The 25,242-nt window shown below is 42.0% G+C and overlaps 2 protein-coding genes across 2 annotated transcripts; both read right to left on the minus strand.

Moving 5' to 3' along the window:
* Positions 1 to 9,420: 9,420 nt before the first annotated feature.
* On the minus strand, positions 9,421 to 17,919 carry LOC120418177 (uncharacterized). The gene is made up of 5 exons (XM_039580477.2): positions 17,513 to 17,919; positions 16,257 to 17,366; positions 16,139 to 16,189; positions 10,351 to 10,697; positions 9,421 to 10,295 (listed from the first exon to the last, which is right to left on the minus strand). The coding sequence occupies exons 1-5, from the start codon at positions 17,553 to 17,555 to the stop codon at positions 9,618 to 9,620; spliced, it is 2,229 nt and encodes a 742-aa protein (XP_039436411.1). The 5' UTR covers positions 17,556 to 17,919; the 3' UTR covers positions 9,421 to 9,617.
* A 3,069-nt stretch (positions 17,920 to 20,988) lies between these two features.
* On the minus strand, positions 20,989 to 24,671 carry LOC120418179 (myelin expression factor 2). The gene is made up of 6 exons (XM_039580479.2): positions 24,535 to 24,671; positions 23,721 to 24,283; positions 23,131 to 23,251; positions 21,937 to 22,818; positions 21,734 to 21,869; positions 20,989 to 21,672 (listed from the first exon to the last, which is right to left on the minus strand). Exons 2-6 carry the CDS (start codon positions 24,221 to 24,223, stop codon positions 21,617 to 21,619), a joined length of 1,698 nt encoding a protein of 565 aa, XP_039436413.1. The 5' UTR covers positions 24,224 to 24,283; positions 24,535 to 24,671; the 3' UTR covers positions 20,989 to 21,616.
* Between the last annotated feature and the right edge of the window lie 571 nt (positions 24,672 to 25,242).

Genomic DNA, 25,242 nt, shown 5'->3' on the forward strand with positions numbered 1-25,242 from the left:
GTTGCGAGGGTCATTCCCGGTGATGGCAATTGCCTTTTTGCCGCTTTAGCGCACCAAATGTTTCTTCATCCGGTTGGTAGCGTCGAGCATCGCCTTGCCACCCTACGACTGCGATCAGATGTGGTTAGCTTCTACCGTTCCTCCCTAGAGTACTGGATGGAGCCTCTTTGTGCTCAGGCATTGTATACCTACGGCGAAGAATTTGCTGGTTCCATGAGCAGTGTGGAGTTGGTTGATTACTTCTTGACCGATCTCTCGAAACCTGGAGTGTGGGGTGGCGAGGAGTCATTGCGTGCAATTTCCCAATTGCATAATTATGCGATCCATGTTTTCCGCGAGAACTCTGAGAGATCCGAGCTGAATGAGGGGGCGGACGATCGATTGCGGATTATTCACCGTCTGAATGTGGTCGGCGAATACACCCATTATGACAGTGTTCTAGCCTTCCACTCAGGTAAAAACACATTTAAATTGAATTTGCCGGTTATTAATTACATGCCGTTTATAGGAGTCACTCGCCTTCAGTTCCTGGAGACTTCTCCACCTACACCTCCATGTGACCTTTCACTTTCCAACGGAAATCCCCCGTTCCCAGGTGGTGTGACAGCTACTTCCCCGGACTTGCGTGCTGCCGCTCCAGCTTCCTTTGATTGCTCTACTTCTGGGCGAGTTGGTATGTCATCCGGTTGTAATCGCACGTCATTCCACTAACCTCTTATACCGTCTACGCCTAGCTTCTCAAACAGTTCCGAATCTACCTTCAGCCGTTCTTCTATCGTCGGGCACCAGCATCTTTTGCGAAGCTGTTCCAGAACCACTTGGACCTGCAACCGCCTGTCCAGCGTCCACGCCTACAGGTAACTTCTTGGCCATTAATCTACTAATCATTAATACTGCCTTTTTACAGGTTCGTCACCATCTCCTGAACCATCGCCAGCCCATCTACCGATGTCAGGCATACGCGCTATTCAGGAACTCCGTCTCGTCGCTTCCGATCCGTACGAGCCTCTTCTCACTCCCGCTTCAGCCATTATCGGTGATACTCCGCCTCCCGCTTCTCGTAACAACATGTTCAGTGTTTGCACCTGGAACGTTTCCGGGTGTTCCTGCGAGGCTGATCGGGATACCGTTGACCTCATTTTGTCGCGTAACCACATACAAGTGGCTTGTCTGCAGGAGACCCGAATGGCCACCTGTACTGCTCGGACTGCCGACTATGACTGGTTCAATGTTAACTCCCTAGTTGACGCGGCTCCTCGGATGGGCGGTGGCACTTCTGTTGTCGTTCGTCGTTCTCAACTGCATGGCTATTTTTTCGAAGAGTTTCTGCCAATATTTGTTATGTTCGATTGCGGATTTTTGAAGATGATCTTACTATCTTCTCTATCTACGCTCGCTCTTCTTCGAGTTGTGCTAACCCGGAAATAAGCGACTTGATGAACTGTATTGGACGATTTACTCCACGCCAAAAATCCAATGTGATAATTCTAGGAGATATGAACGCTCATGTTGGTTTCCGGGATCTGCTTGATGCTGATAAGCGTTATGTTGGACGATATTTGTACCATCCTTGGAGTAACAGCAACGGGGAGAGCCTTAAGGATCTGCTTCATTTCTTGGATTATCGTTTGTGCAGCTCGTTCGGTCCCTACGAGAGTGTGTTGTACACCTGGAGTCGGGGTAGCAGTCGCTCACAGGTTGTTTATTACTTTTTAACAATACCCTCTCAACTCCTAGTTTTTGTTTCAGATCGATCATATTGTGATGCCGAAAATCCCGCGCTTCGGAAATCCGCAGTGCCGCTGCATTGAACCAGTTTCAGGATTCTCTGATCATCGACTTTTGTTGATGAGAGTTAAACGTCGCTATGTTCGTGAGCCCGTGCCTCCTGCTGTTTCGGCTTCGGAATGTAATTATTATGTTCCAATTACTTAAACCCATTTTAATTCCTTTTTTTTCCTAGTAAATTCGCGCCAGAAGCGCACCCGCCTAATCAACGTGAACCTGCTCAAAACTAGCGACGAGGTTAAGAAACGCTACCACCAACTGCTGTCTGTCAAACTGCAAGCACTCAATCAGCCTCGAGAAAGTTTGTCTGTCGCAAATCTGCTAGACCATGTCGTCCGTTGCTTGCTTGATTCAGCTTCCATTGTCTTGAAGTCTGCCTCCTCTCCGAAAACACCTCGTCGTGCACGTGCTGGCCGAGATTTTCAACATTGGCGTTCCTTACACCTCAGTGATCGTGACAATCCTTATTACAGGGCAAGATTCAACGAGGCGAGACGGGAAAAGCGAAAGGCCTATGACGCGCACCGCGAGACAAAGATCGGTTTGTTTTTTGAGAGTTTAGAAACTCAGCCTATTCTGGATCGTGTCCGTCTAACATATCGCTACCTCCGTCAGCATCGGCGGGGCCAAACCAGTGGCGTCTCTCGCTATATCAGCATACAGGCTTGGGAATCCCAACTCCGTTCTAGTTCCAGTGCAACTGAGATTCCGCTACTCCCTGAGTACAGTCCACTACCTCCTGATTCTGGTCCCACCTACGCCGACATCAACCGGATTTCTTTACTGCTGCAAAACAATACGGCTTCTGGAGTTGATGGCATCCAGCCAGAGTTGCTCAGATATGGTTCTGAGTTGTTGATAGATCATATACATGTTTTGTTAAACAAGATCTGGAGATCAAATCTAGTTCCTGAGCGGCTGGTTCTGACGCTACAGGTCCCGATTGCCAAGGTTCCCAATCCTAAAGGCCCTGAGGAGTACCGCCGAATCACGCTTTGCTCCGCGCTCTACAAAATTTACTCTCGTTTCCTGCTCGAGCAACTTGAGAGTTATCTTGGTGATGTGCCAAACTACCAGTTCGCGTATCATCGAAACCGTAGCGCCGAAGATCAGATATTTATCGTGCGACAGTTACTTGACGAGCGCTGGAGGAAAGGCCGACTCACGTACGTCGTCTCCTTGGATCTACAGCGAGCATTTGACACCATCGACCTATATCAGGTTCCCCGTGTACTACTGCGCCTAGGTGTCCCAAGTTATCTGGTCAACCGGATCGTCCGCGCTTGCCTAACCGAGCGTACCAGCTTGCAGTGGTTTGGTCAGCGAACAGGAGAGTTCAACAAGACAAAGGGTATCAAACAAGGTTGTCCCCTTTCCCCCAAATTGTTCGTGTACCTCCTCCACCAGGCTCTGCTCCGACTTCAGCAGTTGATGCCGGAACTCCATCTTGGGCAGACTGATCGGATTCGGCTTCCTTGTTTGCGGGTTTACGCGGATGACATCCTGGCAATTTTAACCGACTCCTCTCAAATCCCGCGATTAATCTCTTTGCTTGAGACGTGCTTAAACGAATTTGGGCTATCCTTAAATGTTTCAAAATCAGAGGTTCTCGTCCGTGATCCTTCATTTTGTGACGTTCAGGCTTCTCCTTCGCAGCTCCATTTCGGGAATATTTCTCTACGGGTAGTAACCAAGATGAAATATTTAGGGGCCTATCTCACAAGCTCCTTGAATCGGCGAGAGACTGTTTCGAGTCGTATTACCAGGGCCCTTCGCGTGTACCGGTCTGTAGCTGCTTTTGCCCGGAAGTACCACCTACGTTGGAAAACTATTTCCCGCATTTATCACACCGTCATCACACCTATTGTTTTGTTTGGCTTGAAGGTCTCCACTTTGACGAAGCAAAACCGTGATCGGCTTCGCGATATGGAGTATAAAATAGTATCTGGATTATTTTTGCTATCCCGACCAGAGGATGACGATGATGCTGCTTCTCCCGATCGTTCCGCAGAGCGCGTTGATGTTGACCGCATCCTCGAAGGTAGAACTATCATCCGGAAAATACGTGTTGCTCGACTGCTTTACTGGGCGCATCTCCAGCGTATGGATGAGACTTCCTTGTTATCCATTGCCGCCGACTATCACCTGCCAGGACCCTTCAAACGCGGACGACCTTGTTTCAATTGGGTTCACAGCGTTGAGGAGGACATCAAGTGCGTAGGGATGTCCGAAGCTTATCTTCGAGAGCTGGCTCAAGATAAAGAGCGATTTAAGACCTTCCTTGATCACTCTTTCAAGGATATCTTTGAAGAAGTTCCAGTTGATATGGATGCTGTCCATTACGAAGCGGACTTCCCGGGCTTCGATGAATCCTTTGATAGCGACGATTTTGACTTCTACGGTTTCAATGGCGAGGATTTTTCTCCTCTTCCGGATGTTCCCTATCTCTCTGATGCGTCTGCTTCATCCGATTCAGATTTTGCGTAGCGTCGTCCTTATTTGTTGTTCTTCCAATTCTGCTTCAGTGTTTCCTTTTCCTTTTATTCCTGCAAACAGAATTTCTCCCGATCGGCTCACAATGAATTGTCATGGAAATAAATTATCAAAGAGCATAAATCAGTGTTTATTATTAAATTATACCCCGAGATTCCTGGTGGCCTTATCTGCTTGCCGCTCAGTGCCCATTCCTAAATGGTCCATAATCAACCTAGCAAGCCCCCCCCCCCTCACATCCCTCTTCCCCCACCCCCCACATCCCGCTGCCCCCACCCCCCACTTTACGCTCCCTTCTCATTTCGCCGTCTCAACTCTGCTCCTTGTTGATCAGAGAATTACAAGCCGTTTACGCCGGTCGCCAGCAAGGTTATAACATGTCATCATGAGGACTAAAACACCGAGCCCACGGGGAGGCATGAGAATAGGGCACTTGAGGGACCAGAGCTATACTGTTTAGATTGATTTATCATGAACAGGACTTGAAGTCAGTTGCGCTCTTTCCAGAATGACACCTGGGCAGTCCTAACCTGGGTGATGACCTTAGACAGGTTTTACCCTTGACCAGCAGTCTCCGAAGCAAGCCTTTTGATCTGATAAGCAGGAGGGTTTGTTGTTTTGGGCGTGTTACACCGACGGTCCGAGGGCCGGGCCCGAATGCCCCACAGGAGTTGGTTGATGCGCTTTGGGTCGAACTCGACATGGCAATTCCGGAACAGCGTTTCGTTCATCGCAAGCGTCGTCTCGATGAACTCCATGCAGCCGAACTTGGAGTTGCTAAGATGTCCATCGGCCACACCGTGGATTTCGTTACACAGGTTTGCGACACGGTTGTTGGATCCTATTTCGGAACTGCAACGGGGAGGAATTCATATTTTATGAAATATAAATCAAGCAAAACATTGTAAAAGGTTCATAGTCCATTTTCAAAACATTGAGAAAAATCAGTTTGAAGTTTGGAAGAAGTTTTTCAAATCCTAATTTAACAAAACTAGGTGAATTTAAAAGGTTAATAGCTGTAATGGAGGAAAACTAATGCGGTTACATTGTCTTGTGGTTTAAATTACCATTAAATAACTTTTATTCGTGAAAATTGATTAAAAAGCAACATTGGCCCAGACAAAAAGTGTTTGACCCACGGGATATTTGTTGGCCCTTTGCTTTGAAGTTCCTTTGTAAACAGTGACAGTTTCACTTTCCATGTTGGCCCCTGGCCTAACCAGGGATCTGACACGCATGCAGTTTCCTGAAGTCCCCGCCAGAGGCGCTGTCACTATTGTTTACGTGTGGTTTTTGAAAAGGTCGTATGAAATAAATTTATAAATGTTGCTCCCAAATTATTTTTTTTTGTAGGTTTTTACTAAACGAAACGAAGTTGACTTTAGAGCTCTCGGCCACTATTGCTAGTACCAACCACTACTGTCTTCCTTTTTTTTAACTACAAGGACTTCGCCGCCCTGGGCTCCTAAGTGTTTGAGTACGGCACGGAGCGACGGCGCCGGATACCCATATTTACACAAAAAATTTTAGTGCGCGGTCCGATTGATCCACACGGGCGGGACAGCCAAGTTTTTTCTATCTTTTGCATATATTTGCGAGATAATTACAATTATTACGTACATTTTTCCACATTTTAAAATTATTAGATCAATAAAAAAAAGTCCTACTTGACGATTCAAGTAATACAATACAACACACATCTTAGCTTAAAAACTGAATAGCTTCAGTTTCCTTAAAATAAAATGAAATTATTTTTATTTTTCCTGACCGTTGGTTTAAAATGAATTGCGCTTTTAGTAAACTTACTAAATTTAAGTCGAAAATGATTTAAACTAGCTGTCACTGAACACCACAGTGCTGGTATGCCAACATTATGTGCTTGAAGGAATTAAATGCTGTTCCCCTAGTTGTCCCCTGAGATTAAATGTAAAAAAGAAAACAAAACTAAAAATGTATTTTTATTTTTTTAGCTCATGTCCGATGCGCATACGACATTTCCAAAAGCCACGCGGCAAAAACTTGGTTCGATCTTGGTTCGATTTTGACTTCACTCGCTTTATATGTGGATGACAGTCGTGACGTAGCCGTGGGCCTAACACGAAGCCAGCTTGTTTTTGTTTACGTTTTGTTTGGTCGGCCCGTGGCCAAATTGGAGCTAACCAAAACAAATCTCAGTCTCCTGTTTGGCCTTTTGCAACGACTTTGATTTTACAGTGTTTTAAATAGATTTTTAATTATTCTTGAGCGATTTTTGTGTTATGTTAAGCAAAAACAATGTTCGGATACCTAAAAGAGTGAGCGCAGTGATGGGTGCAATAATGTAGAGGATTTTTATTCCTAAAATATTGATTCTGAGGAATCCAAAAGAACTCGGTTAGCAATCAACTCTTCGCTATGATTAGAATATACGCAGGTAAGTCTAGTAATACTGTCTGGTGCTGCTGGATGCACTTATAACGTAATCGAATTTCAGAAGCAGCGATTTCTTCGAGGAGATTAACACCGCCCGATTTCCTTCGAATTTCTTTTATTTATTTCGGACACATTCCCGCGTTTCGATGTTCGTGTTCCTACCCCCACCGAATCCAACGCACTGGACAAACTCCTTGCCCGCCTCACCTCGTCGCCGGACATCCTCTGCGAGGTCGTCAACGAGGGCATTTCCGCGCCCCGTCGACATGAAGACCGTACTGGGCCGACAAGGCAAAGAAATTCCGCCAACTTCTCCGGCTTCTCGAAGAAAGCCCAGATCGGAGATGTGCTGCTAAAGTCCAAGACCACCGTCAACGAGGAGGGCGCGACGCGACGGTCAAGTTCAGCTTCCGATCGTTGCGACCTGATGATCCGGCCATGTTTCACTGCAACCATCCGCTCATCTTCGTCATCTAGGACTACACCACGCAGGCCGAGCTGTTCAACGGAGTTTACCGCCAGCCAGAGTGATTTTGACCCCAGAAGATGACTTAGCTGGAAACCAAGGATGCAAGAAGCAGGAACCACCAGTTGTGCGGCTGAACAGTTAGCAGGAATGTCTGCATAAGGGTTACGACCTGGACAGCCGTAAACCGGGACAGTAAACCTGAGATTTTTGACTTTTTCTCAATAAAAAAATAAACAATTTTAGTTTTTGCTTTAAAAACTGATTTATTTCAGGCCACATTTGATCAGTGATCTGCCTTCCTACTACCAACATTCTTCCAACGGATCTAGGTCCGCCTCGAAATGATCATCAATGACATTTTGCCGCTTCCGGCCGCGCTTCGGGGCAACAAGATTCTTCAAAAGGGCTTGGTAATACGGCTTGTTCGGCTCACTCACGTACTTGAGCAAGCTCTTCAAATCGGAAAGCTTTTCCTGAGAAAGCTCAATCGGTTGATCTGTGATCGCTGGCATTTCCGGCAATTCTGGGTCGACGTTTTCGCGAATGATCGTGAAGCTTTGAAAGTCTTCAGCACGAGGGTCGATTTTGTAAAATACTACTCCAGGTGCTGCCGTCGTGTATTTGAAGACCATAGCTTGCTGAAACAAGATTGGCTCGCCTTGATCATTCAGTTTTGGTCGCTTGTACCGGCAAGATAAGTTTTTGAACGCAAGGAATTGAGACTGCTCCATTTCGTACACAGCGAGTGGCACCTTTCGCGGAACTTGAGATATCAACACCGCCCAATCACGCGGGATTTCAATGCTGAGTGAAGTGTTGCGTTTCGCACGTTCTATTGCTCCGTGAACACCATCCACCTCCATGTGGGAGTGGCCACTGACCATGTATTTGTGTTCCACAGTCAGGGCCTTCCCACACGAGGCGCGTTGTTCAATCAGTTGCGTGAAATACATACAATGTACAAAGTTGGCATTTTGCCCTGCACACCTGTCCGTGTAGTAGTTCACGTGCTTGACGCCGTCGAAGTGCGGATCATTGAAATGGACGTTCAGACAGGACGCGACCTCTTGCGAACCTCTTTTGGCAATTGACTCGTTCCAGAGGAAACAGTGGCTGGAATTGGTACCACCTGAGCTCCGGAACAGGGTAAAATTATAGGTGTATAACTGCCGTTTGTAGTATGATTCGCCAGACCGGAGGTGAGGTGTTGGTAAGTTCTTTTGAAGATCACCTGAGATCGTCACAACAGTTGGGTCGGTCGTGGAAGTTTTCCCAAGTAACCATCCAGCACTTAAAAAAGTCACAAAATAGCAATAAATCGGCATTCTATTGCTGATTAGTCTTCCAACAGCATTTGTTATTGCAAATCAGCACTAAATCATCAGCACTGTAAAAAGCTAAGATAATGCTGATTAAGTGCCGCTACTAGCAACCCTTCTAAAAATTTCCACCAAACTGGCAACACGATTCTAACTTTGAGTGAAGTGTGAAAGAGAGAGTACCAGGGTAAACAAACTTCTTGCTCACTCTTGCTTGCAGTTACACAGGCAAGTTTTTTTGTGTGCAGAAATTGTTTGTAATATATATTTAAGTGTTGTATCATGTAAGTTCTTGATATTATCAGATATTTTTTTCTTTTCATTTATTACATTATACGTTTTCAGTTTGTACAAAATAATCGATCGTCTCAATGACGGAAAACTTCAAGTAGCCGTTCCCGCGACCTTCCGGCCCGCTCTGGATTCGTTTCCCGCGAGTCCCGCGACCTTCCGGCCCGCTCTGGTGTCGTTTCAGCGGTTTAAGGCCCACAAAAAGTCCGGAATTTGCGAGGAAGCAGTAGCATTGAGTTTCAGGACAGAACTTGGGACAGAATCAGATGCACCTTCGAAGGCTATGACCCGCATGACGTCATCGACAACAACGGAGAAAATGAGCTAGGTGCTACCCTGAACCGGGAGGGAGATGTTTTGGTTTTCGTGCGACGTGCTTGGCAAATAAAAGTAAAAATTAAGTAAATTTATTTTCATTTAAAATAGAGGCATCATTTTAATAAACAACTATGTGATTTTAAGAAATTTCAATAAAAATAAGTATATATTCATTCATATGAAGTACATAAATCCTTGTAATCACAGCAGAGAATGACTCCTTACATAGCCGTGAGGACACGGGCTCAGGAACAACCACCACATCGGAGACGTCAACTTCATCACTTCCGGAATAAGCAGCAAACCAACATTACAAAAATAGCTCAATCGGTAAAGCAGCTGGCAAACTAAAAATAGAATTGAGAGCGTGCAGGGAAATTGAGGGGGAGAGGGAGATAGATATACTTTTGCCTCTCGCTGTTTTTTTTTTGACATTTACCGCAGGGGTGGGCAGAAACAGTCGAGGACAGCACTAAACCAGCCGAGTAAAGTCCAAAAGCGGCCATTATTCAGCACTATAGTAGCTGTTAGTGCTGAAGCAAAAACTGTTTAGCTTTTACTTGCAGCTTTGAAAGCGCATTAAGGGCCGAACAGTGACCGGTTTTAAGTGCTGGATGGTTACTTGGGTTGATATCCATGGTTTTCTGATCAAACACAAATTTTGACAGCTGGTGATGGTCGGTCTGCTTGCTGACTAGTTCCAGTTTTTCGCGTTCTTGCTGACATCCTTTTATGGAAACGGCCAGGTAGTCGCATGTACCACACGTGTCGACCTTGAGCGTTCGGAAGGCGAGGTTGTACGTCTTGAAGATCGCCTTGTAGGAGTTGTAATGGACGGGGCGGGTTTCTCGTTTGGTACATTCAGCAACATACAGCCTGTACATAGCTGCAATCGACATGTCGCTGCTCAGGAACAGTTTGGACGACTTCTCGCGGCCGTAATGTGAGGTGCACGAGGGGAACGACAGGATGTGTCCGTTGATAAACTTCACCTCGTCCGTGGGAATAGTATAACGATTATGGTTGAGCGCCCGCTTGTCGTCCTCGACTATCCCGGATTCGGACCGCTTCTTGTTCATTAAACAGCGCATTTTCTTGCTTTTAACATCGAATGTTGATAAAAACATTTTCTTGCAAACGCGCAACATTCCTCCGCAGGCAGGCAGGTGATAGGTGTATGTATACGTTCGTCGAGAGTTAACAACCTAAAATACATTTTTATATTAAATATTGAACAACAGACAGTGCTATTAATCTTACATTGTGGTACGCAACGAGCTTAATGAGCACATGATTGCTCAGAAACTGGTTCTGTGCAGAGGAAGTTAACTTTAGGAAAGTCTTGAAAAATAGCGCTCGCATCTCATCCGAAAACGTTTCGTGGCACTTAAGTTTCTTGCACTCGCATGGTGTTTTAAGTCGTCTTGCCGGAGCCATCGTTCCGTTCCGGCGGAGGTATGGCAAACCCTTTGCTCGGAGATCTCGGTTGCTTGTTGTCTTTTTCTTTTGTTTCTTTTGGATCGCGTCGATGTTCAAGTCTCGGAAATCTCCGGCTGGCACGTTCAGCGCCGTCGTAGGTGCTGCGCTATGGGCATTTGCAGCGTCAACTGAAAAAAAAAAATGATTGTTCATTAGACTGATTAAAATCCGAGCTTTTTCGGAGCTATCCCCTGAACCCCTCCCTCAAAGTCATTGAAGTTTGTATAGGAAACATTGTCAAAATATTTGAAGAAAAGCAACCGTTTTAGTTTTTTATCTGTGGAGTCATTCTCTCGTATCAGTTATCGCAGTGGTACCCAAAATGCGGCCCGCGGGCCGCATGTGGCCCACCATGGTCTTCTGTGCGGCCCGTGGGCTAGTTTTGAAATTATTATTAAATCCGGCCCACTAAGGAGTTTTGATGTTAGGTTCTCTAGAAAAAGATGAACAAGTTTTCTTTTACAAAGATAAATGATAAAAAATATTAAATTTATCAAAACATGAGAAATACCATTTAAATTTGAATACCGACAATATTTATGAGTATTTGGCAACACAGCAAAAAATCCGATGGTAAAATCTCATGCAAAAGCTTGCATATCACTATAAATCATCATCAAAATAATAAAATTATAAAATTATAAAATTATAAAATTATAAAATCATAAAATTATAAAATTATAAAATTATAAAATTATAAAATTATAAAATTATAAAATTATAAAATTATAAAATTATAAAATTATAATATTATAAAATTATAAAATTATAAAATTATAAAATTATAAAATTATAAAATTATAAAATTAAAAAATTAAAAAATTAAAAAATTATAAAATTAAAAAATTAAAAAATTATAAAATTATAAAATTGTAAAATTATAAAATTATAAAATTACAAAATTATAAAATTATAAAATTATAAAATTATAAAATTATAAAATTATAAAATTATAAAATTATAAAATTTTGAAATTATAAAATTATCTATATATATAAAAAAATTCGACGGTTTTGTTCGAACGCGAATCAGTTCAATACGGAGCGTCGGATCGAGGTGCTTTTTGTGGCGTTGGGTTCGTATAAGCCCAAGGAAGGTTCTTACGCCAAAAAATGACATCTTTGGTCACTCTGGAACCGATTCCGAAAAATCTACAAAATGTATGGGAAAAGTTGCGCAAAATCAAATTTTGATCACAGGAGGCTGTATAAGCAAACAAGCTAAAAACGTCAAGAAACCAAAAAAGGGCAGGACGAAGTTTGCCGGGAAAAGCTTGTAAAATTATAAAATTATAGTTTTGAAATTATTATTAAATCCGGCCCACTAAGGAGTTTTGATGTTAGGTTCTCTAGAAAAAGATGAACAAGTTTTCTTTTACAAAGATAAATGATAAAAAATATTAAATTTATCAAAACATGAGAAATACCATTTAAATTTGAATACCGACAATATTTATGAGTATTTGGCAACACAGCAAAAAATCCGATGGTAAAATCTCATGCAAAAGCTTGCATATCACTATAAATCAGGGTGGCCACCAGATTTGGATTTTCAATTTCCCGGTTTTTTCCCGGTTTTCTCCCGAGGCCAGAAGGAATTTTTCCATATAGTTTTAAATCAAATTACAATGTTTTTTTATAGACTGACATAACGTATACATTTGGTTCAATATTTTTATTTCTCAAAAAAGCTTTCAAATTGAATACAAAAAGTAAGAAGCCGTTTTTAACAGTTTCTAGTCCAAATCCTTAATTTCCATAATGCTTGTTATTTTTCATCTCCATGCTCCACAATTTTTCTTAACTTAAAATCAATAAAAAATCGTTTTGTATTAAATTCAAGAATTACATAAATTATTACTGGAAAGCAGGAAATAGCATTTACAATGTTGGGTATGAGTATGGGTAGAAAAGATTTGCAAAAGACAACAACATTTATGCAAATACTCTTCAGTTTTCTTTGAAAAAGCTTTTGTAAATTCAAGAAGAACGATTCTTCCAGAGAAAAAGTGCCATATATTTAAAAAATCGGTACCATAAAACATGTTTTGCTGATCGATTTAGTATCTTCGGCAAGGGTTTAGGTATTGATGGGATTTCTAGAAAAAATGTAACTGTCCAAAAAAGACCCTTCTGAGTTGGTCTGTTCTTCAACCTCTCATCACAACTCCCAGATCGCGCAAACATAATCATAATTTTCTATACATCCTTTGTATGAGCCGTGCCAAATTTATTGAAAAAAAGAAAAAATAAACATGTTTGGGTGTTTTTAAATTTTTGAGTACCACAGAATGGTAATAAACCAATTGACCGTGCTGCGATTTTCTGAACAACACAACCGAAACATCTCTAATCTCTAATCTCTCTAATCTTTTTTTTACGGAATTTTCAGATGATAATCAAATAAAACCCAACAAAAACTAATTTTTTTGTTGGAATAAAAATAAAAATTAACTGTTTGTATTGAAATGACTGTTATGCACTTGAACTCTGAAATTATTGTTATTTTAAAATATCTGAAAATTTTATTTAAAATTTCAATTGCAATTTTAAAATAAATTTTAAAAGAAAAATATTTTTTCAAATGTTCTGAATTTGAACACAATTTGATAGGCATTTAACTGTTGAAAGATTCCCAAATAACTATATAAAAATATCTTAAATACCAAATATTTCCGACATTTTAAAATCTATCTATATATATAAAAAATTTCGACGGTTTTGTTCGAACGCGAATCAGTTCAATACGGAGCGTCGGATCGAGGTGCTTTTTGTTGCGTTGGGTTCGTATAAGCCCAAGGAAGGTTCTTACGCTAACTAATTGACACTTTGGCCACTCTGGAACCGATTCCGGAGCATCTGCAGATTGTATGGGAAAAGTTGCGTAAAATCAAATTTTGATCACAGGAGGCTGAATAAGCAAACAAGCTATACGTCAACAAACAAAAAAACACAAGACGAAGTTGGTCGGGTAAGGCTTGTTATACAAAAGTACTCAAATGTGATTTAAAAACACAAACACAAAATTTCATAGCAATTTGTCCTTAATAATTTGTTTGACTGAGAAAGCCAAAAATCATCTTATAAAATACTACTGAAAACGGATTTTTGAAATTCCACCAAATGTTTTACAGTAAAAATTTTAAACAGTCCGTCTTGATTATCTGAAGGTTTTAATAATAAAAAACAATTCGTATTTTTTAATTCAGCGACTTAATTTTAATAATTGTTGAGTGGTTGATTGCCTATTAAATTTAAAAATGCATTTTTTCAATATTTCATTTCAGCCATTTTGGCCGCCATCTTGGATTTCATAATTCTAAATCATTTTAAAATAGTTTACTGCTATCTGGGATGATTAGGGACTTATGGGGTGAATAGGGCCTACGGGATAATTATGCGTAGAAACACAACAAACAGTCGAAAAATTTCAATCGCGTTTTTCTCAGATGCACTTTTTTTAACATGGGACAATTATGCGTAGAACGGCAGTTTAGGCTGGTACAAATTTTATTTAAAGTTTTTGTCCCCCCTTCAAAATTGGCCCGAAAAATCTCGTGGCAATTTTTTTTTTCAAAAAACTTCAAAATTATAATGAAAATTTAAGTGGAATCAACTGAACTCAATTTTGATTCATTCATCTGCGTTCAGAATCATTTTTTGCATGTTTAAGTCAATTAAAAAATCATTTGAATTTTTGAAAATTTTCGATGTTAATTTTTTACTGTCGCTAATATTTTTGTTTTCGTCAAATCTTACAATTTTTGAAATTTAATGATTGCAAAACAACTGAACTAGTGTAAAATGCATTTTAAAACATTTTTTCCATGCAAATGTTAAAACTGTGGCTTTTTATTTCAATATTTATATTTATTGTTTTTTTCCGATGCCTTCGGATAATCGAGTCTGAACTGTATTCTTATTTTTAACGGCGCACATCAAGCTTAGCTTTTTCCACCACGATTTTCGGTACGCAAATTTTAAGTATCTTCGAAATTGTGGGAACTATCGGTTATTTATTTCCTTTAGTTACTGTCTACAAAAAAATAAAGCAGATTTTGACTCTTTTTACAATCATATTGTTGAAGGGTTAAATCCGTAAGTTGATATTGAAATACATAAAAAAATAAAAATAAATTGTTTATTGTGCTTATGAAATTCAATACAAAGTCTTATTGAAATAAGACTTCAAAAATCATAGCGCTGAGTAAATTTCCTATTGACACGCGAACTTGATCGGAAAAATTGCAGCTTATCAAACATTTGTTTTTTAAACCGGGTCCGGTGGTGTAGTGGGTAGTTGCTTCTTCCCCCTCGCCAAAGAAATATATCATGGAATACTCAACAGAAAAAAACAACCAAAGTCTAGTAGCTTGGTCTATTACACAAATTTAAACATTATTTTCCCAAATTCTTCATTTAGAATAACTAGAAATAAAATTATAAAATTATAAAATTATAAAATTATAAAATTATAAAATTATAAAATTATAAGATTATAAAATTATAAAATTATAAAATTATAAAATTATAAAATTATAAAATTATAAAATTATAAAATTATAAAATTATAAAATTATAAAATTATAAAATTATAAAATTATAAAATTATAAAATTATAAAATTATAAAATTATAAAATTATAAAATTATAAAATTATAAAATTATAAAATTATAAAATTATAAAATTATAAAATTATAAAATTATAAAATTATAAAATTATAAAATTAAAAAATTATAAAATTATAAAATTATAAAATTATAAAATTATAAAATTATAAAATTATAAAATTATAAAATTATAAAATTATAAAATTATAAAATTATAAAATTATAAAATTATAAAATTATAAAATTATAAAATTATAAAATCATAAAATTATATATTAAATTATTCCTAATTTCTTCATTTCAGAAATTTCCTTATTTCATAATTTCATATTTTTTTAATTTTAGTTTTTCTTGTTTTAGAAATTATAATTATAATTATAATTTTTTAACTTTGTTGATTCAACCCTTAGTTGCTGAGATATTGCCATGCAAAGGTTTGAAAACAGGAACGGGGCACTTTATCAAAATTTCACTAAAGTACTTTTTGATTGCAAATTTGATTTTACATCGAAAAATGAAGTTGAAAAAATTTTGCGACCAATATTTCGATTTTTTGAAAAAATCAGTATTGATTAGAAAGTTCATAACTCAGTCAAAGATTTAATGCACAACCTGGAAATTTCTGAAAAGTTGGTATTTAATGTCCTCTAAAACATATCAAAAAATGAGTCGGGTCTTTCTGAGGATGCGGAGTCGGAGCCGGCAAATACTGAGAAGCTGGAGTCGGAGTCAGAGTCACTAAATCTTCAGCATCCGGAGTCGGTGCCAGAGTCATCTTATTTTAAACAAATTTGTATGTGAGTTGTTGTTGGAGGCGGTGACGTCAGGTCTTTTCGGAAAGTTTGAGTCTGAGTCGAAGTCGGAGTCGCTGAATCACGAGAAGCCGAAGTCGGAGCCGGAGTCGCTTCAAAACGTACCCAATTCCCCAGCCCAGAATATAATTTTGGAATTCACTCACCGTGTCCACCGAGGTTGTCGTTTAGTTTTCTCTTGGGCACGATTACACTTTCTGAAACAATAAAGCATTTTAAATAAATTTTATAGAAAAAATCAAGAATTTTAACTCCAATTTATACCAGATGTACTTGCGCTCGTTTGCAGTGGGTCGATCGTTTCCAGCGGGTCATGGTCGTCGAAGAGACTTAGGTTCGCGTACGGCATAAAGTACTGTTCTACGAGGCTCACGTGTATCACGTACGGTGTCGACTCCTCTCCATCACTTTCCACATCTACTTCGGCGTCATATTCTGCTTCTTCCGGGTGTTCTTCGCTGCCTTCGTCTTCGTCCTCTGCGTCTTCAAAACCAGCATCATCGAATAAACAGTTGTTTCTGCTAATCACTGTGATGTCCCCAAAAGGGTCTTCATCCGGAAACTCACGCCTATTTGGGGATGACGTCGTAGGGAGACGTTTGGGAGCGGGCAGGTTGTTAGATGTTTCTTTAGCTTCCTTATGTGTGTTCGTCGTAAATTCCAGTTGATGCGCAGACAGCTTACGCCGTATTGGTCTGATTGCCGCGATGTCTTCGGCTTCAGCATACTTTTCAGGGCTTCCGATTAGCGAAGCCGATGGTGAGCCATGTTCGATTGACCGGCCACTGTTGAAACTTGTAACCAACACTCCGGCACGTGTACGCTTCAGCTGAGTGTTCTGGGTGGCGTTAAGCGACAGTAGACCGCGTCCATTTGATCGGCCGCTGCTGTTGAGGCTTGTAACCAACACTCCAGAACGTTCGCGTTTCAGCTGGGGTTCCTGCGTAAGGTTGAGCCGCTGACGCAACGCTTCCGTTGCTCCTCGGGCTGACGTATCGAGGCTGCTGTTGACGGCGAAACTGGTGCGCTTCAGTTGAGAGTCCTGGGCGTCGTTAAGCGACGGTGGATCGCGTCCATTTGATCGGCAGCTGCTGTTGAGGCTTGTAACTGACACTCCAGAACGTTCACGTTTCAGCTGGGGTTCCTGCGTAACGTTGAGCCGCTGACTCGGTTGCTTGCCGGATGATCGTTCGCTGTTGGCACTGAGAGTGCTGACGTCACTGTTGGTAATATTCTTGAATGGCTTCCGTTGATCGGCATAGGCATGGGTTAAGTCAATGTCTGTTGCCGTCAGTGTGCTGTCGCTTGTCTGGTTTACGCTGGACACATCGGTCTCATCCGCTACAGAAGCGTCCAGCATCATTTGAGCTGCTTCTGGAAATAGAACATAAAATATCGGTTAAATTATCATTCCATTTTATGGTGATCGGTTTCTCCTACTCCTACTATTATTCCTCCAGAAAGCAAGCTGTTTCATAAAGTTTACATGAAAATAATATTATAAGTGTTGGTAATCTTACCTAGCAATAAATCGAAATTGCTAAAAAGATCGAAATCCATCATTAATGTAAATTTTACGTTGATTTTTTCTCCAAAAAAAGGCAGCGAGCGAGGCGGCGAGCTAACAACACGAGGCAAAACACTTTTTTGACAGCAGCCGTTCCATTTTCCATATAGGTCCTCAAAACACAAAGCCCTAACTCAGTTGACCTAATGATAATGTTTATTTACGTATTCGGCCTCTTGTGGTGGAAGACTAACACGAAATAATAAACAACAACAAACCAACACCGAATTGAGCCCTTATCAAATAATTAAATACCGTACAAATTTTGTGAAGTTTTGAGGGATATTGTATTTTTTATGTGTAAAGGAAGTTATTCTTATGTATTTTATTCAATAATCCGATTTGTTTACATTTTCGACTTAGGACCTTTTACATTGTTTTGCTTGAAATGATACTGCTCTCTTAATACCTACACTGAAAAAACCCAACATAGCAAAATCAAATGTTTTTTCACGTGAGCTACTCCAAAAACCAACACGATAACTTCACGTGATTTTCCTTTGACTCTCACATGCTTTTCATTTCAAATGAATGGGAAAATCATTCAGCTCCAGCTGATCATTAGGAAAAAAACATTCACTCATCTTTTGCATGGTGTTCACGCGGGATTCAAATGAATTTCACTTTGATTAGCCCCAATCAGCTTGTCCTTTGATTTTGAAGTGGAAGTCACGTGAGATTCAAATGAATTTCATTCTGATTTGCCCTATTCGACTTGTCCGTTGATTTCCAAGTGAAATTCACGTTAGTTTCAAATGCTATCGATGATGAAAATTAATCCTAAAGCAAGATGGCAATTTTCAACGGGTACGAGTTGGAGCTCGCACTTAATTTGCTCCCGAAAAAAGTGGTTTTAATAATTTATGCATTTCAGGATTATGTGGTAAGTATTTTCTTATTAATTCTTAGCAAAATTGAATACTAAGCAGACAATTTTATACCATTTTTCCAGGAAATCACGGATATGCTAATTTCCAGCGAAACTTAGGGATTTCCACGGAAGAGACTTTTCAGGACCTCCGTGAGGTGAGAGATCCGGCGTGTGGCCAAGGAGTCACGGATCGCTGATCGTCCAGAATGTGCGTGCATCTTATTTTTAAGTGTGAATTGTAAGACAATTGTGAAAGTTAAATTTCTCGAAAAAGTTAAGTTTGTGTACACGTTTAGAAATTTGTTAAGTGTTATTTACATTATAAAAATAAAAGGCAAAACTCAAAAACATATGAAACGTATTTTAATAAAATGCTACATAAAATTTTCACTTGAAACTGAACAGAAAATCATTTGATATTAATGTGCAATCCATTTCATTCCCATAAACATTTCATGTGATAATCATGTGCAATGACACGTGAGGTTAACGTGATTTGCCTTTGAATCTACCACGTCGCGCGATGAATTTTGTTCAAGTGATTTGCACATGACATTCCCATGTAAAGTCGTATGGGGCAGAATCACGTGTGAAACATGTGATATTGCTATGTGTCTTTCTTTCAGTGTACCTCACGCAAGACGGAAATTGTTCGCAGAATAATTTGGTATGAATTATTCAAACGAATCGAAATAATGTTGTTCCTTTTCCGCCTCTTCACTTTTTTGCTGTTTATATACAAACCCACATTGTTTATAAACACACGACGCCATCTTGGAAATGATGTGTGGTAGGCTGAAATCCTCATCTGTCATCCCCCTGGAGAGAACAGTCCGAACAGTTGTCAGAAAATTTTGTGGCTCCGTGACGAGTATACCCTTTGGAAAGGTAGCGGCTCTCGACGTTATGTTTTGAGCGTTACGATTTTGATGAAGAACATTTTTCATCATAGTAAACTCAGGATTTTTCAGATTTGTTTGGTTTGACAAGTGTCATGTTTTGATGGATTTGATTTGTATTTCTTTCAGTTCAAGTTCTATGATTTTTTTGTAATTTAAAAGACCTTGGGAAGCAGTTAAAATCCAATCTAAGCCTGCAGTGTCCATCAGGACCACCCGAATACATAGATTTGGCGGTGGGACAAAAGCATTCGTTGGGGTTTGTTTCCTTCCAGGTTTTTATTTCGCTCTCAAATGGATAATAAATATGCTGCCGTGTCAAAATTGCTGCTCGTGGATTAGGCAAGATCTTATTGTCTTACCAAGGCAGTTTGTTTTATGAGTAATTGGCGATTATCCACGCTCCATACAAATAGATGTCTGTGTGAGCTATTGTCAACAATGAAAGATAGGGTCCCAAAAAGTCGAAAAGTCTGTTCATCAAATCAGACCAGCATTAGGATTATAAATGAAAATTAAACATATAAACAAAAAGATTCCATCTGCTTAACATATTTTCCTAATGATATGTTTCGTCGTTCCCCCAAAAACTGACCAGAGAAATTGTACTGACTAAGCCTTCGGTCACAAATGTTAAAGCCACGGAAAATGTCCCAAACAATTTCGCACAAAAATTTAATTGAAAAAAGTTTAGTTTTCTGAAAATTTCAGTGGAATTCTGTTGGAATTGGAATTTGGAACTAATTACGCGAAGCCACATCTCTAGTGAGAACTTCTGTACGAGCCACAGCTGGTACAGAAAACCCAGCGTTGCCAGCATCCAAAACAGTTAAATTCTTTGGCGGAACTTGACCCACCCGGTAAAAGGCGGTGGTTCTGCTCCAAGTTTATCCTTTTCCAGCAAACTTCGGACGTACCGGACATGGGGACACTATCCGCGATAGCCGTCAGTAAATTCACATTGTTGATTTAGAGCATTTGGAAATTTTTTGACAACTGAAGATTGCACCTGGTTGCTGCGAAAAAAAAGTAACGCTTTAAACATCAGTTTACCCAGAGGCTCACGACAATCAAAAGTGTTGCTAAAGGGGGGATGTACCGCGATGTACCGCGTAACGCAACCATAAATTAAATGCCAGTGCTCCCTCTGGGTTACTCTGTGGCTCTGTTGTTCTTCAGCTTTTTGATCTCCCTCTTCACCGTCTCTAGATCAGGCACTGGGAACTGTTCATCAGCTGCGGGCGCTCCAAGGTTGACTCCTACGCCGTCTCCGTCCGCTTCATTGCCGTTGAGGTGCTCGTTGAAGTACTGCTTCCACCTTTCCAACACCTCGCTCTTGTTTACAATCAGGTTTCCGGCACGAAGGCACGAAGCCTTTGCGGGACCGGTTCACCTTCTCGTAAAACTTTCGCGACTCGTTAGCTCGGAATAGCTGCTCCATTTCTGCGCAGTCTCGGTCTTCCTGCTGGCGCTTCTTGAGCTTGAAAACCACGACTTGCCGATTCCGATGTCGTAAGCTGCTTTCTTCTCATCGGTAATACGTTGGCACTCGTCGTCGTACCAATCATTCCGACTGTTTCGTCAAAAGTTTTTACGAGTTTGCAATTTAAAAAATGATAAGGGAGTTGTCATCCATAATGAAGCTCTCCTCATGCAAGCTTACGTGTTGTATATTATTCTTTATTGTTTACCAATCGTGCGCACCGTCGCCGCGTACACATCGTCAGATTTGCACTTGTCGAACATTGAACTCGCCCATCCTACTACACCTTCATGCAAACTGGACAGCTCGATACCCTACTTCAACCTGTCTAATCTGGTCGACCACACGCGCTTGAACAACTGACTACTAAAGAGGGGGAAAAGAGGGAAATCTGCTGCGCCACCGAGATGAAAAGCGGCCCCATTTCGTGTTACGGAACCGAACGCAGAACGCACATTCTCCTCATGCGGAATCGTCTTGAAGTGTATTAACTTAAAGCAAGTAATCCTAGTCTTGTGTATGCAATATTGTGTGTGTGCACGCGATCCCTTAATCAATAAAACTGCTACCGCTATCATCCCTGTGTGTGTGTGTGTGTGTGTGTGTCGAAGAGCGAAACTCAAAAAAAGCCTGACTTTGTCCAATTGATCGAAAGTTAAAGAATGTTGAGCAAACTAAAAACGATACCGATTTCAACGAAATGGGCAACCCAGAGTAAAAGTCGAGTCGAACCTACGCGCAACACGAACAGCGATGACAGCAGAAACCCACACACACACCCACTCACATCCCTCGCTCAAATACTTAGAAGTAGGTGACGTCCACGGTGCGACCGTCGAACCGGGAACCATCCATGATTTCTGCAACGAAACAGTTTTGATTAGTTTGGGTTTGTTTGAGGGGGAGATGGGTGAAACTTACTGATGGCAACCTCGGCATCACGCTCCTTGGCGAAGCGAACCACGCCGGTGTCCTGTCCTCGGATCTCGGCAAACTTGACCTCGCCGACGTCGCGGAACTTGTCGCGCAGCGTTTGCCACGTCCAGGCCGACGGCATCTGCCAGGGGGAGGGAGGGAGATTGGTTAGTCAGGGGAGGAACTTGAGTTGAGGGGGGGTTACTCACGTTACGAATAATGATCGTATCGGACGACTTGCGGTTGTTGTTGCCGTTGTTGATGTTGCCGTAGTTGCGGCCGTAGTCATCGTTCGGTGCGGTGCTGTAGTTGCGGACGTTCGATCCGAGGTCGTAGTCGTTGTTGCGGTTGCCGCCGACTCCGCTGTTGCCGAAGCCGCCGGACGAGTAGTTTTGGTTGAAGCTGTTGCCGAGACCCCCGTCGTTACCGCCGCCGAGCGAACCGAGACCGGCCAATCCGGACGCCCCACTGCCGATTCCGCCGAGGCCGGCAGCGCCCAAGCCGCCGGCACCACCCGCCCCTCCGCCCAGGCCCCCAAGCCCGGTCAGATTGGACAAACCAGCGGCCGCAGCATTGGACAAGATCGAGTTCTGCAGATTACCGGTCAGGTTGGACAGCCCAACGACGCTACTCAACTGGGCGGCCAAATTGCTGTTCAACCCGGACAGGGTGTTGCCCGCGCCCAGCAGATTCGCACCCAGCGGAGGCTGCACCGGCGTCGGAGCCGCGTTCTGGATGGAATTGTTCAGAACTTGATTGTTCTGCTGCAGTGACGGAAGATTGCGCGCAACGTCCTTCAGCGGCTCGCCGTTCGGACCGAGCCCAATGCCGATACCCTTGAGACCCTCGGGCAGACGGTTCAGCTCGCCCTTCTCCGGCACCCGGTCAAGACGCACAGTCATGCGACGGTCGAACAACATTTGCCGGTCAAACATCGAGATGGCCTGGACCGCCTCAACCGGATGATCGTACTCAATGACTGCGAAACCACGACTGTTGCCGTCCTTGTCAACCGAAAGATCAACATTTTGAACCTTTCCAGCCAACTTGAACACCTGCTTGAGCTTTTTCGCATCGACCTTGTAGTCAAGCTGATTGGTGAACGCGCGAGGGGAAGATAAAAAAGAGAGAAAAGGAAAATCCTCCAGGTTAACACATACAACGTACTCTACAGGAGCGATACGAGGCCAGGGGATTTGTTACGCACGTTCTTCGCTTCAAATTTGCGAGACAAGTCATATCCAGTTATCAAACTCTATCGTAACTCAACGTAACAAATCGAGCGATCGGTTCAAGACGTTCCGAACGCGTTCTACAGGAAAAACCCAAAAATGAAGGGGGGAAAGAAGAGAAAGAAAGAAAAAAAACAAAACTCTGCATTTCGCTAGGTTGGATATACTCACGTTGGCAATGAAGATGCGGGTGTGCAGCGGGCCCTGAATGCCGAGCCCCTCCAAGAACTTGATGCTGAGACCGTACGTGTTGAAGTCCGGATTGAAGCCACCGCCGTCGTCGCGCCCCGAACTACATCATCGCACAAGCAGAGATTCGATTCGAGTGGAGAGGCGAAACACATTCAACACATACAACGAAAGTACAGAAACAGAAAGATTTTGGTTGGTGAATATCGCTGGCCACGTCGGGTGGCCACTTTGCGGGAATGATTGCTACGCTGTCGGTTGGGAAGATGGGGAGCGTCCAGGGGGAAGTAACTTTGCGTGGAAGTGGATTTTGCTAACAACGCAGGAGTAGTTGAAAAGGTGTCATTAAAATACAAGCATTTAATCTGTTCGAATCACAAAATGACTTCGAATCTACCTCTGACCTGATACTATGCACAATGAACAACTTTAAGATCTTTTTTAGTTTACGGTCAGGACGAGCAACTCAAACACGACCACCATCTCTCACCAGACGCACTTCCCCCCATCAGGAAATCAAACAAAACAGAGCATAAATCTTACGAACTAAGCAAAAATACCAAACCACGTACATTCGATCATCGTCCCGATCCCGGCGACCACGGTTATCGTTGTCCCGGCCACCGCCGCCGCCGCCACCACCACCACCGCCGTCTCCGCCACCCCCGCGGAACGACTTGGGCACCACCCGGCCGTACTTGTCGCGCTCGTTGCCGTAGTCCTCCTTGATGACCAGCTGGCGCCCGTTAATATCAAACCGGTTCATCTTGTCCAGCGCGGACTGCACGTGCTCGGCCTTCTCAAACTCAACGATGCCGCAGCCGCGCGGTTTGTTGCTCTCGTCGTGGAACAACTCCACAAACGACACATCGCCGACCTCCTTGCGGAACAGGTCCTTCAAATCCTGCCAGCGGTACTCGTACGGCACGTTCGAAACGTAAATCCGTCGGCACTCGCTCCGGTCGCGGTCCCTGTCCCGGCTGCGGTCCCGATCGTTGCTGTACCGGGAGTTGTTACGTCCCCGATCATTGCGCCTCGACCGGTCACGACTGTTCTGGTCGTTGCTATCGTCCATGGTGATGACTCTTCAAGCAAACTTCGACACCCCCAAAAAAACGGACAACGACAATCTCGACTAGAATGAACAACAAAAATCAAGAAAACGTTACCAAAAAAAAATAATCGAACCACCCCAGCGCAGAGGTAAACAAAAACAAGCCGCCGTTGGCAGGGTTAAGAAAACCAAAAACAGTCGCCGCCAAGAAGACAACGTACGAAAAAACAATATGGCGGAGCGCGAGCCCCTAAATTTTCACTGCGTCGGCCAAGCACAATTTCGTCACGAAAAAACACCGCTCCGCATGAATGGACGCACAAATTTCATACCTGAACGTTCGGGGAGCAAATTGAAGCGATTTCTAGCACTGTCCTGGGGGATTTAAAGCAGCAAATTTCACTTTTTCACCGAACCGAGCACGGAAGCCACCGCCGTGAAGCACGCACAACAGACGAGTGATGGCAAAGATGGCGGACGACGAGCGCGATGGCTGTCAATTCGAGGGAACGCGTGGAAAGTGGGTCGCGTGTCGTTGGGTCAATTACACTGAAAGCCCGACCATGGTAGTTTTAAGAAAATTGGGTACTAAAGCCCTATGTCAATTTTTATGTACAACGGTAAAAAACACCATTAAAAACCATTTCTGATCACTTATTTTCATTTAAATTCAAAATTTTTTTCGACAAGACAACATTTTTTCGATGGATCAACTATGGTCCCCTTGGAACGAGCTGTCAAGTAAGAGCTTTTCTGTCAAGAAGGACCGCGAGGTTAATTTTTCAAAATTGATTTAAAAATCCATTTTAAACTCTTTGTGGTCGTACAAAGGGACATTGTACTCAGAAAAATAAGCTTTATCGCTGTAAACAATAATATCAGCAATCTAAGCTTCATTTTAGGACCCAATTTGCTAAAAATGCTGCTTATTAAATTAACTGTGGCTTTTTGGTGAAATTAAACGCAAATATGGTAAAATGTACCATGCTTCCACAAAATTGCATGGTAGCAATTACGAAATGATTATCATTCTCTCCATA

The sequence above is a fragment of the Culex pipiens genome, chromosome 3 (assembly GCF_016801865.2).
Source record: "Culex pipiens pallens isolate TS chromosome 3, TS_CPP_V2, whole genome shotgun sequence".
NCBI classification, from domain to species: domain Eukaryota; kingdom Metazoa; phylum Arthropoda; class Insecta; order Diptera; family Culicidae; genus Culex; species Culex pipiens.